The sequence below is a fragment of the Furipterus horrens genome, unplaced genomic scaffold (genome assembly GCF_987537825.1).
Source record: "Furipterus horrens unplaced genomic scaffold, mFurHor1.1.pri manual_scaffold_7, whole genome shotgun sequence".
Taxonomy (NCBI): Eukaryota; Metazoa; Chordata; class Mammalia; order Chiroptera; family Furipteridae; genus Furipterus; species Furipterus horrens.
In genome coordinates, this window is record NW_028327177.1 from 116308545 (window position 1) to 116322504 (window position 13960).

The 13960-nt window shown below is 37.4% G+C and overlaps 1 protein-coding gene and 1 long non-coding RNA gene across 6 annotated transcripts in view; both read right to left on the reverse strand.

Annotated features, from left to right (window-relative positions):
• Window positions 1-2441: 2441 nt before the first annotated feature.
• On the reverse strand, window positions 2442-3909 carry LOC150005119 (uncharacterized). Its single transcript, XR_016512316.1, has 2 exons — window positions 3851-3909; window positions 2442-2651 (listed from the first exon to the last, which is right to left on the reverse strand). It is a non-coding gene; the product is annotated as an uncharacterized LOC150005119 (long non-coding RNA).
• Window positions 3910-12020: 8111 nt separating this feature from the next.
• ATP2C1 (ATPase secretory pathway Ca2+ transporting 1) overlaps window positions 12021-13960 on the reverse strand; it is a 130354-nt gene continuing 128414 nt past the window's right edge. For all 5 annotated transcript variants that reach the window (XM_090284344.1, XM_090284348.1, XM_090284346.1 and 2 more), the window contains one exon: window positions 12021-12807. In XM_090284344.1, coding sequence (XP_090140470.1) covers window positions 12677-12807 — 131 coding nt within the window. In that variant the 3' untranslated portion in view covers window positions 12021-12676. The remainder of the gene's footprint in view (window positions 12808-13960) is intronic.

A 13960-nucleotide genomic window follows, 5' to 3' on the forward strand; every position in this document is an offset into this window, starting at 1 on the left:
CAGCTGTTCACTTGAGGTTACCCAGCCTTGCTGTTGTTAAAATCTAATAATGTCCATGAACTCATACTATCTGTGGGAACTTAGGAAAGTTACCTACCCCGGTGTGTATCTCCTGTATGTATTAAAGGAGAGATCGTAAACCCTCTACAAGATCTCTGAGGGCGGTTACCAAAGAAATAATGCCACAGTCCCTGACCCCCAGAAGACATAAGCTGCTTTGAGGGACAACACACAATGAAATAAGAGAACATTTTATGAAGCAGTCTGTCAGGTGCAAACTGGCATAGACTGGATCCTACAATGAGACAGCAGGCACCAGATGAGAAGGCTTTATGAGACAAGGATGTAACTCAGATGCAGTACAGGAGGCAAGGGGAGCATGTGTCAAAGCAGAATGTTGTATGTCCCATATTCCATTTGTAAAATCTTTCCTATGTTTTTAATCTAGTCTTCAGGTTTTGCTCTTTCTTACTGCATTCTAGCTAATGAAATTTCACCTGAGGCTTTGGAAATGGGTGTCTTCAATAAGCAGTTTAAGTGACAAAAGGAACTCTGGAGAACTAAAATGAATAATTTTAGAAATAAAGTTGGAGAAAAAGACTAATGCAATCATGTTCTGAATTTAGTTGTGATGAAATTATACTTGAACTTCATTTTTATAAGCCCCTTTATCTGGATATAGGAATTTTTGTATATATATCCTGTAAATATCAACTTTAAAGGCCTTTCATGATAATTGACCATGAGAAAAAGAATCCAAATGAACAATTTTAGGAGATAAAGACCTCGATAGCTAGAAAGATCTTATAATTATCTTTCTCTCCTTTGTGCATAAAATGCATGAATCCATGATTGCCTGTTACCCTATCTGTAAAACATGATCAGAATAGTTCAAATTATTGTCTAAGGATAAAATGCTGCGTACCTTTAAGTACAGTGCCTAGTACTAAAAACATGAAATGATTAAGACATTACTGTTAACATCCATAAATGAAAACCAAGATCAAAGCAAGGGATCTGGGAAAAAGATTGCTGAGCAGAAACATCAAGGCGCCCTCAGACCAGTGATTGCCAGAGCTAGTAGCAGAATTTTGCAGCTGTAAAGGAGGTCAACACCATCAACTATGGCTAAGGTGAGAAAGACAAGAGTTGAGAATATTAAAGCAACTTCAGCAGAGATGTTAAGCTGAAGCCACACTGCAGAGTGGAGAAGTGCCGAAAGAATGTGAATAGGCAGCTAAGCACAACCTCAGAAAAGGATGAAAAGAAAAAAAACCCGGAAGGAAAAATCCCTCTGTGAGTACTTGTGCCCTTCCTGCCCCTCTGCCTTATTACCAGGGATTTTCTGTAGTGTCTTTAACCCTAATTTGAAAGAGCCACGGATATGTTAAGAAAAGACAAAATTAAGAGCTAGTCTTACCACTTCCTGGAAATTTCTTCCTTCTGAAATGGCTAGGGTTATTATCCTGGCCCTATCAATAACCGAAGGAGGCCAAACCCAGTTTGGTTTCCAGGGTTCACTGGGTGCCACTCTCCAACACATGCCATTTGACCCGCGGGCACAGCAGGAACCCAGAGCAGCACCTGGAACAGTGACTCCTAAGACCAGTAGAAAAGAATTTCACTTTTGTAAGAGGACAAACTCTCACTAGTACCTACTCCAAACCTAGCGACCTTAGTGCTTTAAGTGAGGTGGATTTGGGGTACTTGGTATTTATGTCATAATGTTTTTTGTTGATGTGTTTCAGTCAAGACAACTGAAAATGATTTTACACCTTGTACCAATTTAAAATTGAATACTTTGGACAGATGTATTACAAAGATGCCTGCCCCCCTTTCAGCAACAGCCATCTTAACCATACAGGATAAGTAGTTTTGGCATTTCTTTCCAGGTAATAATGCTAAAATTTAAGTCCATTGAGCTATAAAAATTCTAAGATAAGAACCTCAGGCTGATAAAAGACATTTTAAAATTCAGAGGCATGACTGCACCAGGCGATATACTGGTCTGTTAAAATGGGAAATAGATGAGTGAGATTACAATGGAAGCTAGTTTCACTAGATTGTTTTCAGAGAGAAATCAAATTTCACATGAATATACTGTAATTCATATATCTTTTAAAGATTTATTTTTATTTTTAGAAAGAAGGGGGAGGGAGAGAGGAACACCGGTATGAGAGAAACATCAATTGGCTGCCTCTCACACATGCCCCAATTAGGGACCAAACCTGCAATCCAGGCATGTGCCCCAGCTGGGAACTGAACCAGCAACCCTTCACTTTGCGAGATGATGCCCAACCAATTGAGCCACGGCAGTCAGACTGCTCAGGGCATACGTCTTGGTAACATTTTAAATATCTGGTTAAGAGGCTAATTCCTTCTCTCAATATATGTATCTATGTGTATTTATGAGGGGGGACCCCCCCCCAAAAAACCCAGAATTTATTTATAAAGAATGGTGTATTTATTCTATGTTTAAACTTCGGTCACCTTCAAAGTACTCTCCATTTGATGCAATACACCTATTGAGACATTTTTTTCCACCACTTAAAACAGTTTTTGAACTTGTTTTGATCTTTTAGTGCTTCTGCTGTTTTTTGTTTCCTCTTCCACATCAGCAAAAATATTTCCCTTTAAGGACTTTTTTCATCCTAGGAAACAAAAGAAGGTCGCTCAGGGCGAGATCGGGCGAATAAGGTGGGTGGGGCACAGAAGTCACGCCATTTTTGCTCAAAAAACGTTGAACACTCAGTGTGGTGTGGGCAGGTACACTTGTAAATCACCCATCATGAAATGAGCAAATGCACTGAGTCTTCAAAAAATTCACTGAAACCGAATGCAGGCTCTCACAACAACGTCAGCTGGTTCACTAATAGAGATGGGCTCCTAGAACACTCACCTAGTGGGGGAAGCCTGTACTACAAGGGGCCTGCCCTCCAGAAGATAATTCTGGATTTTTTGCCCTCCCCCACCTGTATAGACACACAAACGTATACATGTATATATATATGCTTTAAGAATCAATTTTCTCATTACTACTTTGGAGACACTTGGAGATTTCTGTGTACAATGTAACCTATTGTCATCAGAATCGGTGAACACCTAGGAATGTTTTGGCAAAAAGAAAGCTGATCAAAATGTATCAATATTGGATATTTGATCATTTATAAGACTGAATCATTTGACTCTGTGAAAAAATTATGCCATCCCATTAGCGACCATAGATGATTATGAACACTTCCCAGGAGTGTTTTTATAGTTTAGTGCTTTTTGAAGGACACACGGCATTACTGAGCCCGTCGTCCTCTATCTGGTTCACATGTGTTACACATTATGAGGGATAAGTGAAGGGATGTTGGCAGGAAAAACACTGTCTACTTTGCAGTGTCTCAATGGATACAGAGTAATTAATTTTGTGACAGAGGAGGGGTTACGTGGATTAATCCGGTAGCAAGCTGAACTTGCTCTGATATAGAAACATTTTTTTTTTAAGTAAATACATATTAACATTACTTCTAAAAAGGGCGGGGGGGTAAATGTGCCAGTGAGAACTCCATACTATGAATTATTGCTAAAATTGCTATACTAATCAGCATTTTTATGCCTGCATTAAAATACTGGCAGGAACCATTTTGCAATTTCCTATTTGGTTGTCCTTTATTTCTGTAGGATGGTGTACAGTTGGGAAGTGGGAGAATCAGGGGTTCTGTTGTGGATGTATGTCTGGAGCCTAGGTTAAAGTCTTTGGGGGGTTGAGATTATGAAATATTTTCCTCTTTCCTCTATTTACAAATATCGCCAATGAGTATCCTGTACTATTAGAGTCAGAAATTATTGTAACAACTGAAACCTCTAGGAAGAATGGCATCAAGAGAGCAAGCTTCTGATATTCCCTTGTCTTGTCCCAAGAAGCTCTGGAAAACAAAAAGTAAAAATGGTGGGTGGGTTCCTGGGTGTTGAAATCTGGGAACGGTGAAATCCACAAACCCAAATTTCCAAAGTATTGTAGCCCTTCAGGCACCCAGATTTATGCAAGTTGTTTTTTAAAGACAAATTAAAGAAATTGACCCTATTATAATAACCACAATGTATTTTGTAAGCAGTAAGTCAGACAAGTGCGAACTATAAGAGAAATTCAATAAGGAATATTGTCATAACTTTATCTTAGAAATATAATAAATACAAGGTAAATGTGTTTTGGTTTAGAATGTTCTGTTCCTAGAAAATGAGTTTAGAGATTGTATTTTTCACTAAGACTGGGCTGAAAGGATATTTTAGTTTCTATCATTACTAAATTTTGTCTTCCCTAAGCAAGATGTTCTGAGAACAGACTGAGACTCTCTGACTTCCTGCACATAGGAGCCTTGTTGGAGGCTCAGAGGAGTCACTGATATCAAATCTGGTATCAAGTACATTTATCCCAGAAAGAACATCCTGTTGGGAGATAGGAGGAGTCCCAGAAAGAACATCCTGTTGGGAGACAGGGAAATAAAATTGATACCACCTCTTTTCTGGGCCACTGGATGCAGTGGATATTATGAGTAGACAACTTTTTCTTTTTGAATATATGAGTTGACAACTTTTTCTCTAAAGGGCCAGAAAGTAAATTATTTTAGGTTTCGTGAGTCATATGGTCTCTGGTGCAATACCTCAACATGAAAGTAGTGATAAACAATATGTAAATAAATGTGCATAGCTGTGTTCCAATAAAACTTTATTTACAAATCTGGCAGCAGAGTTGGCTTGCTGGCTGTTAACTAAATCAACAGTCCCATGTGGGTGAGCTGGGGCAGTACTAAGTTATTAAAATAGTTTCTCTAACTTGTAACACCTCCATCTAATTCAGGAGCAATCAAATGGTCAAGGCATTACAGTCTTTTCTTTATGACTATAGGATGGCACCAAACTGTCACTTCTAAACTAATGTGCATGTCAGTGTACTTTATCATTGGGAAGGCCTGATTTAAAAATTGCTTTTAATAGTGCTGAGTAAATTGTTTTTTTTTTTAAACTGTTCTTAAAAGCTTATTTTGTTTTTATTTCAAAAGCTAGAAATACTCAGAACCCAAAAAATGGACCTCTAGGCTCATGTAGAACAATTGCCCATTTTCTAGCACTGTGTACCGTTAATACTGTGAGATGTGGTTTCTACTTCGTCGTCGTCGGCAGCCGTCCGTCTCGAGAGACGATGGTGTAGCTTCTTAAGAGTCTATCTGCACTGCCGAGAATGGCTGTGCAGTTCAACTCGGGAGTGACATGGTATCTGTCTCCTCTCGTGTTGAATCGACATCTTGCGATGACGCTGGAGTGTCCTCTCCAGTGAAGCTGAAGCTACAGAGCCTGGGCAGGGTGATATGGAGGGTCTGCTGTTGCCCATGCAGCAGACCCACCCTCTCTTCGCAGCTGAAGGGTCCAAGGGAAAGACGGAGTCAATACAGCTTGGCTTCAGGTGCGCCGCAGGAGTTGCCGGTGTTGACTACAACGTCAAACCGCCTTAGGGACTCCGGCTCCGGATTTTCTGTCGGGGTTTACTCCCTTAGCCTTTCCCCTGAAGAGGTATGCCGCAAGGCAGCGGAGGTTTTTTGGAGTCAGAGTTTTCCTTCTCTGGGTTTCTACTTAGAGGGTTACAAAACAGAACAATGCAATATTGCTGAAGAAATAACGGTGATGGGGCAACCTTGATTTAGATATGAAAAGCAGTTCTGCCAAGCCTATTAGCAACAGAAAAACTGCAGCAATGTGGGCCTTTGCCAGAATATTTGTCAATTTGCCTAGACTGGAGCAACAGGCAACAGGAATGGCAAAGTCAAGTGTAGACAGTGACCTGCATATGAACACTGCTGCCTGGAGCACATGTAAAAATACAGGGAGCTGCACTCATGTATATATAGAAACATCGGCATGATTAGGTCAGAAAAGAATTTATAAGGATCAAAACTAATGGCTCAACACAACACAACACACAGTTGACATATTATAGAACTGTTCACTTGAAACATATAATCTTATTAACTAGTCACACCCCAATAAATTTAATAAAATAAAAAAATAGAAAACAGCAAGTGACAACAAAAATCTAATGGCTCAAATATTTTCCACTTCCTTTACCAAATTTCACCACACTTAATTTTGAATGAAAAAAGATCCCATTTCTGCCTAGATTTATCAGTGACATGGTTTGGACTTAAATTTTTAATGCTTTCTAAAAAAATCTCACAATTTTATACCCAAGCTTATGGCCCTGCATTTATTCTTAATAGTATTTATAAGAAACTGTATACTACACACACACATACACACACACCTTCGGTGCCTCTTTAGCTGGTCTTTGAAAAACATGTAACAATTCTGATTCTGAAAATCGAGGCAAAGGAAAAAGGATTTAAAGTTAAAGGAATAGTTTCCAAAAAGAGTAGTAAATGCTGTGTTGGCACACTGTGTGGAATATGAGGCTGAAAAGACCCAAGGAAGAATTATGAGTAAAAACAGAAAAAAAAATCAAGTTTTCTACTCTCCTGCTATAAATTACTTGTTTGGAGCAAGTAACTATTTTCTAATGTTAATGCTATACACTAATTGGGCTTCCACCCACAACAAACTTCAGTCCAAGCTATGCAGTTCTTTGCTAAATATATTCTCTCAACTCTTAGGAGTCTACTACAAACATCAAAAAGATGTGTTACCAGCCATTCTGATCAGTGTTTTCTAGTCAGTAACCTTAATAACAAATTCATTCTGAAAGCTCTATAACAAGAGGCTGAAATGTCCTTGCCTATATAACTGTTCACTGATTCTTAAACCATACTCTACAAAGAAACTACTTTCAAAAAATATCTTATTCTGTCAAAGCTGAGTTCACATTCATTTACTGCTTTACTTTAACCAAACAAAAGAAAAAGAGGAAAGACAGGGAAAGAAAAAAGGAAAGATGCTTGTAACATGAAATTATTTTCCTACTACATTATAGTCAGTCAGCCATGGTTTTAATTCATTGTGTTCTACAAATCTACCTAACATGTCCCTTGGCAAATCTCAAGGACACCACAAAAGTCACATTTTCAATTGACTCATATCCCGCTAAGGCTGCTCAGCTTTGTTGATTCTCCCGACAGCTCTGCTATTCAAGCCAAAGAGCCAGAAACTGGGGTAGTGGCCATATTATCCTGTACTGTCTCATCGTGACAATGCTACTTCTTAGAAGATAGGTATTTTACGCCTTTCTCTCCACAGTGACTGACTGCCACAGCTCAGCTAGTCCCTCTGCCCTTTAAGCTTCTACAATTCTCTAGTCAGTCTCTCTGTTTTTGTTTTTCTTAATGTATATTTTCCTTCCTTAACAACCCCAGACTCCGTGTAGTTCCCACCTGTTCCATCCAGCACCCGCCAACACCTCTGCAGAGGCTTTGCCATTTGGTTGCAACGTCATGCTCCTTTTGGGCTGGAGAGTCCCAACTTAAAGCTTGATTCAGTTGCCACTAGTTCTGGGAAATTTCTGACAACTTCCTTCAGTGGGGCTACTGTAGCATTTCGGGCAGCATTTTACCACTGTATTAGATGTATTTTACTTTGGTCTCCAGAGTTATGATTCAAGACTCCCCAAAGACAAGAAACTACCTCTTATTTCTTTATAAACCTAAACCCACAACAATATTTGCAGACAATTAATTATATCTATATTAACATCAAGGACTGGCTAACCATTATCCAATTTTTAATAATAACAAACTCTAAAAACCAAAATTCCAAATGAAGCTGTCCAACAACAGTCAAGGACGCTTAATTATCGGGATGGTAGTTTTGTCCAGTCACATATCAGCCAGTTAAGATTAATATTAATGCATAGCATATTTTAGTATGCAAATCAGCTGTTGTATTGCAGCTTCATCTAAAAAGGCATTTCGAAGAGTTCCAAATGCCAATGTCAAGGTAAACTTGTATGCTGGATTCATTTTAATGCTATGTGCATTTTTAATTTTATATGCATTATTTATGCTATTACAGTTGTCCCAATTTCTTTTCCCTTTGTTCCCCTCCACCCAGTGACGCCCCCCTCCCTAAAATTGTCCCCCCCTTTGTCCATGCCTATTGGTTGTGCATATAATTCTCAACATCTTCCTGTCTACTCCACTGCCTCCTGCTATGCTTAATTCCTGTACCATCTCCCTCCCTTTCTGCCCTGCCCCCTCCCCAATGACCTCCTCCCAAAATGTTCCCCATACCTATAATTCTTTTCCCACTTTCGTTGCCGACTTAGTCTGCCTTTGTTTCAATTCCCTAGCTTCTGTTGTTGGTTGTTGTGATACAGTTTTCATTTTAACATTCATAGTTTTGATCCTCCTTCTCCTAAACAAGTCCCTTTAACATCTCATATAACAGTGGTTTGGATCTGATTAACTCCTTCAGTTTTACTTTGTCCTGGAAGCACTTTCTCTGCCCTTCTATTCTGAATGACAGCTTCACTGAATAAAGTAATCGTGGTTGTAGGTTTTTGTTTTTCATTACTTTGAATATTTCTTGCCAATCCCTTCTTGCCTGCAGAGTTTCTTTTGAGAATCAGCTGAGAGTCTTATTGGGACCCCTTTGTATGTAATTCTCTTCTTCTCTCTTGCTGCTTTTTAAGATTCTCTCTTTATCCTTAATTTTTGACATTTTGATGATAATGTGTCTTGGTGTGGGTCTCCCTGGGTCCAGTTTATTTGGAACTCTCTGTGCTTCCTGGACCTGTAAGTCTATTTCCTTCCCCAAGTTAGGGAAGTTCTGCTTCATTATTTTTTCACATAATTTTTCAATTTCTAGTTCTTCTTCACCTTCTGGCAGCCCTATGATTCGGATGTTGGCCTGCTTATAGCTGTCCAATAAGTTTCTGAGCCTCTCCTCATTTTCCTCACTTCCATTTCCTCTTTCTGCACTGGTTGACTTTGTTTCTTCCCTATGTTCCTATTTGTTGATTTGATCTCTGGTTTTCTTGCCCTTGCCACTAGTTTCATATGTGTTTTTACTCATTTCAGCAGCACTAGCCTTCATTTACCTTCCCCATCTTGTTTAAGATCTGCTGTTAGGTCTGTAAGCATTTTTATAAGCAAAGCTCTAAACTGAGCCTCAGAAATATTTCCTATCTGCTGCTTCATTAGATTAGATATTTGCTGTCTGGTCAGCTGCATCACTGGGATCTCTATCATGATCTGTGCCATCCTGACCATTTTGTGTTTACCTTTGCTTCCTGGGTGGGGCTGTCACACCTCCTATGCTATAGGGGGCAGAGCCCCGTGCACTCGTCACAGCTGGGCGACCCGTCTCACCACACTGTGGCGTTTTCTGCGGGGAGTGGGGGTTCAAGATGGATTCCTGCTGTTCACTCTCCGCTGAGAGACTGGGAGCCTCCTCCTCCGTCCCCACCCCCTCTGGGCCTCACAGTCCAAGGCAATGGAGGTCTGCCTTTCCCGGCTTCGTAATCGCAAGCTGATGGGTCTGGTCTGCAGCCAGGGGTGCTCCCCAGGTGCTTCTCGCCTTCCCCTAAATACGGGTGTCTGTGCTTACTGCCGTCCCGCTGCCCGTCGCTGCTGCTGCTGCAGACAGCACAGCCTGAACTCTTCTCCCCAGCTTGGCCCCTCCTATCTGTCCTGACAAGCACCACTTCTTTATAACTTCATATGTTGGACTTCCATTTATTTTCTGGAACTTCTGGGTATTTCTGGTTTTGCGGTAGTTGTATTCCTTCTTAGTTGTGGAGGGAAACGGAGCGTGTTAGTCTAGGCCTCCATCTCAGCCAGAAGTCTCCTATGTGCATTTTTAAAATAAATGTGCCTACTATGTTTCATGGAATGACCTGGTAACAGTTATGTCCCCTGATAATCCTGTCCACGAACTCCTCCATGGCAGGGATGCCACCCCCTTTCTATTCCTAGCACACTCCAGCTACTAAATAAAGGTCTACTGAAATGATAATCAATTCATCCATCTAGGTTTTTGGATGAGTCATATGTGGAAGTGAAATACCCATGAATAGCCAAGTGAAAAAGGCAGAAAGCAAGGTAAAGTTAATTAAGGTTTTTAGATAAGATATTTTTTTGCTACCAATTCATTTCACTGAGAAACTATTTTAAGTATGGCCAATACTCACTTTATTTACGTCCTACATGAAAGAGACAGAAATTTAAAGTGATTTCAGAAAGACTACCAATGTAAAAGATGTACCTTGCATAAGTATGAAAGGTAAAAAATGTTTTTTATTCTGTGAGTGTGGGCACAGCTATCAAATCAAGCCTGTATCCTGAGGGGGTAGGTTTTTTTAGGTTGCCTGGTTTTATTTTGTTTCCTCTCTGGATCATGAATACTCAGTACAAATGTGAGAGAACACCCAAAGCCGTATTTCCTTGCAGCCAGTTTTTAATCACCTGAGAACTGTACCTAATTGGTGAATTACTTCAAGTTCCTTTACTTCCCTGATGTTTAATCACTTTGGGGCCAAATAACTTCATGAGATAGTGTAACAGCAACAATAACAAAAATCAAATCACAACAGGTAAGTTAGTATTGTTAGGAACTCTACCAAGTCCTGAGGCTAGAAAACGAGGTTAAAAGTTAAAATTTAGATACTAGAGCATTTAAAATTATTCACGCTGATTTGGATAATATATTATTAAAGATATATATACAAATATTCTGATTTGTTATTGTATTATGGAAAATTGAAACCTGGATATAGTATATCTATACTGTACATTTCAGTTCTAAATCACAGACTCTACGTACTGAATACTGCTCAATTTTTGTTATGTTCAACATCCATATGACTTTAATGTTAACAAATCCTAAATGGAAGGTCGTTACTTATAAAATCTTTTTGCTGATGTTGTTCAAAAACCAAACAAACAAACGGGCACATTTATTTCATACGACTCATAATTTGAACCTACAATGCAAAAGACTAACATTGATTTAATATGTATTTCAAGTCTTTGTAACAAAAAAGAAAAATCATTACAAAATTTAGGAGTGAGATATCATGTCACTAAAGATAAAGTTGATTAGACAATGGCCTCTATGTTCTAGCTAATGAGATCTGACTATTGAGTCTTTATTTCTTTTTCTTTTTGACTATTCAGTCTTAAAGAGTAAAGTAGAATAAGTTGCAAACATATCATCTCCTTATACTCAACAGTTTCACTAACAAAGACTCAAAGTATAGATATTTTCCCTACCAATAAAAACATTTCAGTGCTAACACCAGCAGTTTAATATGAGTGATAAAAACTACACAATTTATCCAAACAGTTTAAAAAATAAAGAATAATTATAAAATACAAAACTAACTTCCGGAAGAATTAAACATCGAATTTAAGACCCACTTCTATTTCAGAAACAAAGTCAACAGGAAAAAGGATTTGTAATTTTGAATTTCTGGCCCAAATCACCATACATTCTAAATAAATTACCTATTACCTCATCAAACTATCATAAAAACTGACAGCAATACAAGAGTGAAGCCATCTATTTCTCTAGCACGCCCAATGAAAAGGACCAGGGGTGTAAGCAGGAGAAGGGACAGGCTCAGGGCTGTGCTGCAATCTAGGCCAGAAGGGCTACAGATACATGAAGAGCAAGGCCCACACAGGATCTTCCACATACACCCTGGTTCTGAAACCACTTGCCTGGTTTTAGGGCTTTTTTATTTTTTAAGTATAGCACTCTATATTTCCTAAGAAAGATGCTTTAAAAAGACATTAAAAATAATAAAATTCAGTTGTTAGGGTGAGGTACTTGGTTTATATTTAAGGGATGAAAGAATGACATTTGACGAAGTGTATATTTGTATTTAACTCTAAAAGAAGGCATAACATTTTAATTTAAGTTTTTATAAATTTCAGCCCAATCAGTCTTAAATACTTTTGACTCTTTGACTAAGTCTTAATTACAGACATGACTACCCTAACTAGAATGCCACTTGACAGCCCTATATGAATTTTGCTAGACCAAAGATTCATAGTGGGAGGAGGAAAAAAGCAACCATTTATACTTACTAAGAAAAGCAAACATTTACTTCAAATTGCAGTATAGGTTTTTTCAGTCACAAAAAAGAAAGAAAAGAAGAGTGATTTGACAGTGGTCACATCCTGTGCAAAAACTTGAGATACAAAAATGGTAACACAAGGTAATTGAGCTGCTTACATTTCAGAAGAAAGGAAATACAGTAGCTGAATATGGCACTCCTGTGAATCAATTTCTAAACCGAAGAGAATGCCTTTGAAATGATTAAATTTATTTGTGTATTAGTAAGAAAGCCCCACCACCATAAATAGTACAATATTTAAAAATTAAAAAAAATATTTATATCTATCTAAGATAGACAGTGTATTTATTTGTATTGTTAAACTTCTTTAAGTGGTTTAGGTTTTGCCTTTTTTTCTTTTAATTAAATAAATGCCCATATACTTTATAAAGTTCCCCTCAATCGCAAAAGCCAATTTAAATTAAAGAATTTGTTATCAAAGTTGCATATTTTCACTTGGGACTGTCAGCACGTTAAAGTCTCCAATCAAGTCTTTAACATTAATGCTCATTTTAGTCAATGAAAAGTTAAAAAGTCCTCAAATCTTCATTATCCTCTTGAATTTTCCCTTCTAAATGATCTTCAAACTGCAATTCCTAGTTTGGGAATAAAAGAATGCAATATGCATCATACTTCAAGAAAAGACGACGATGTTGAGCTAACATGCTTCTGAATCTTTTCCCTGCTCCTTTCAACCTTCTTTATAATCTCTGCCACTATGCACACTGACGAGGTGAGACCCAAAAGAAACAGCAGATCTGCAAAAGAAAATAAATTGGGTTTTGTAATTCTTTGAAACTTATAGCTGCAAAGCTTAATAAATTATATTTTTCTAACATTTTACCACAGCTTTTAAAATACATTGTTTTACAACCATTCCATGAGGTAAATAATCAGCCTCAGTATAAAAATAAGGAAAGCCAGGCTCAAAGTTAAGTGACTTATTCAAAATCACATAGCTATGAATAGAATCCAAGTCCTCTGATTACTTTCCCTAAACCATAAATAACCTCATAATTAGAACTTTTAATGCAACACAAGCAAGAATTTTCTATTTAATAGATCACACAACCTTTTTAAAAGGCTATTCAAGCAGGGGTAACTAATTTGATTGAAAAATGCCTAAACATTAGTTAGAAATTTGCATTTATTTCATCTGAAAGCCTAGAAGAACTCATCTTTAAAGCCCATGTGTTTACAACATTAATCACATTAATTCATTCTTCTTTACCGCTTGAAAAACTGCAGTTGTCTCCTTAAAACTCTTTTTTTAAGAGGAACAAATGTGAAGGTGAAATTAAAATACTGGCATTAAACTAGTTCACTTTTAAGGTAAACTTAACTTATAACAGAAAATCCAATGAGGCTGTATCACTCAAATCATAAATATCCAAATTAGCTTAAAAAACAAGAATTAAAAGTAGCATTATCATAAAATACATCAGTCCTCACACTCATATAGAAAATTAATTTTTAAATGTACAATATAATATTTAGTGCACAGTATGTGAAAGAATAATGTCTATCTTCTATATAATCTTAATAAAATATTCTGCTTTTAGGATTAGTGTGTTATTTGATAAAATAAGAATTACAAATTAGCAATTAACAATAGTGAAATATTAATTTAACTATTGAAATTATTATTTTATAAAAAAGCAACTTGGTTTTTAGTGAGCTTAAATCTATTTCTTCTTTACATAAGATTGAAAAGTTATAAACTACAATTAGTATATAACAAGTTTTAATTTTCTGTATTACAGAATAACCAAATATGATTTTGACTATTAATAACCTAGAAAAACTAGGAAAAAATTACAAAAATAGAAATAAAAACCTAGAGTAAGGAGAGTGACTCTCCTAAACCCCTCCCAATGAAAAAAGAGCACATACTCCTTTTTCAAATCAAAT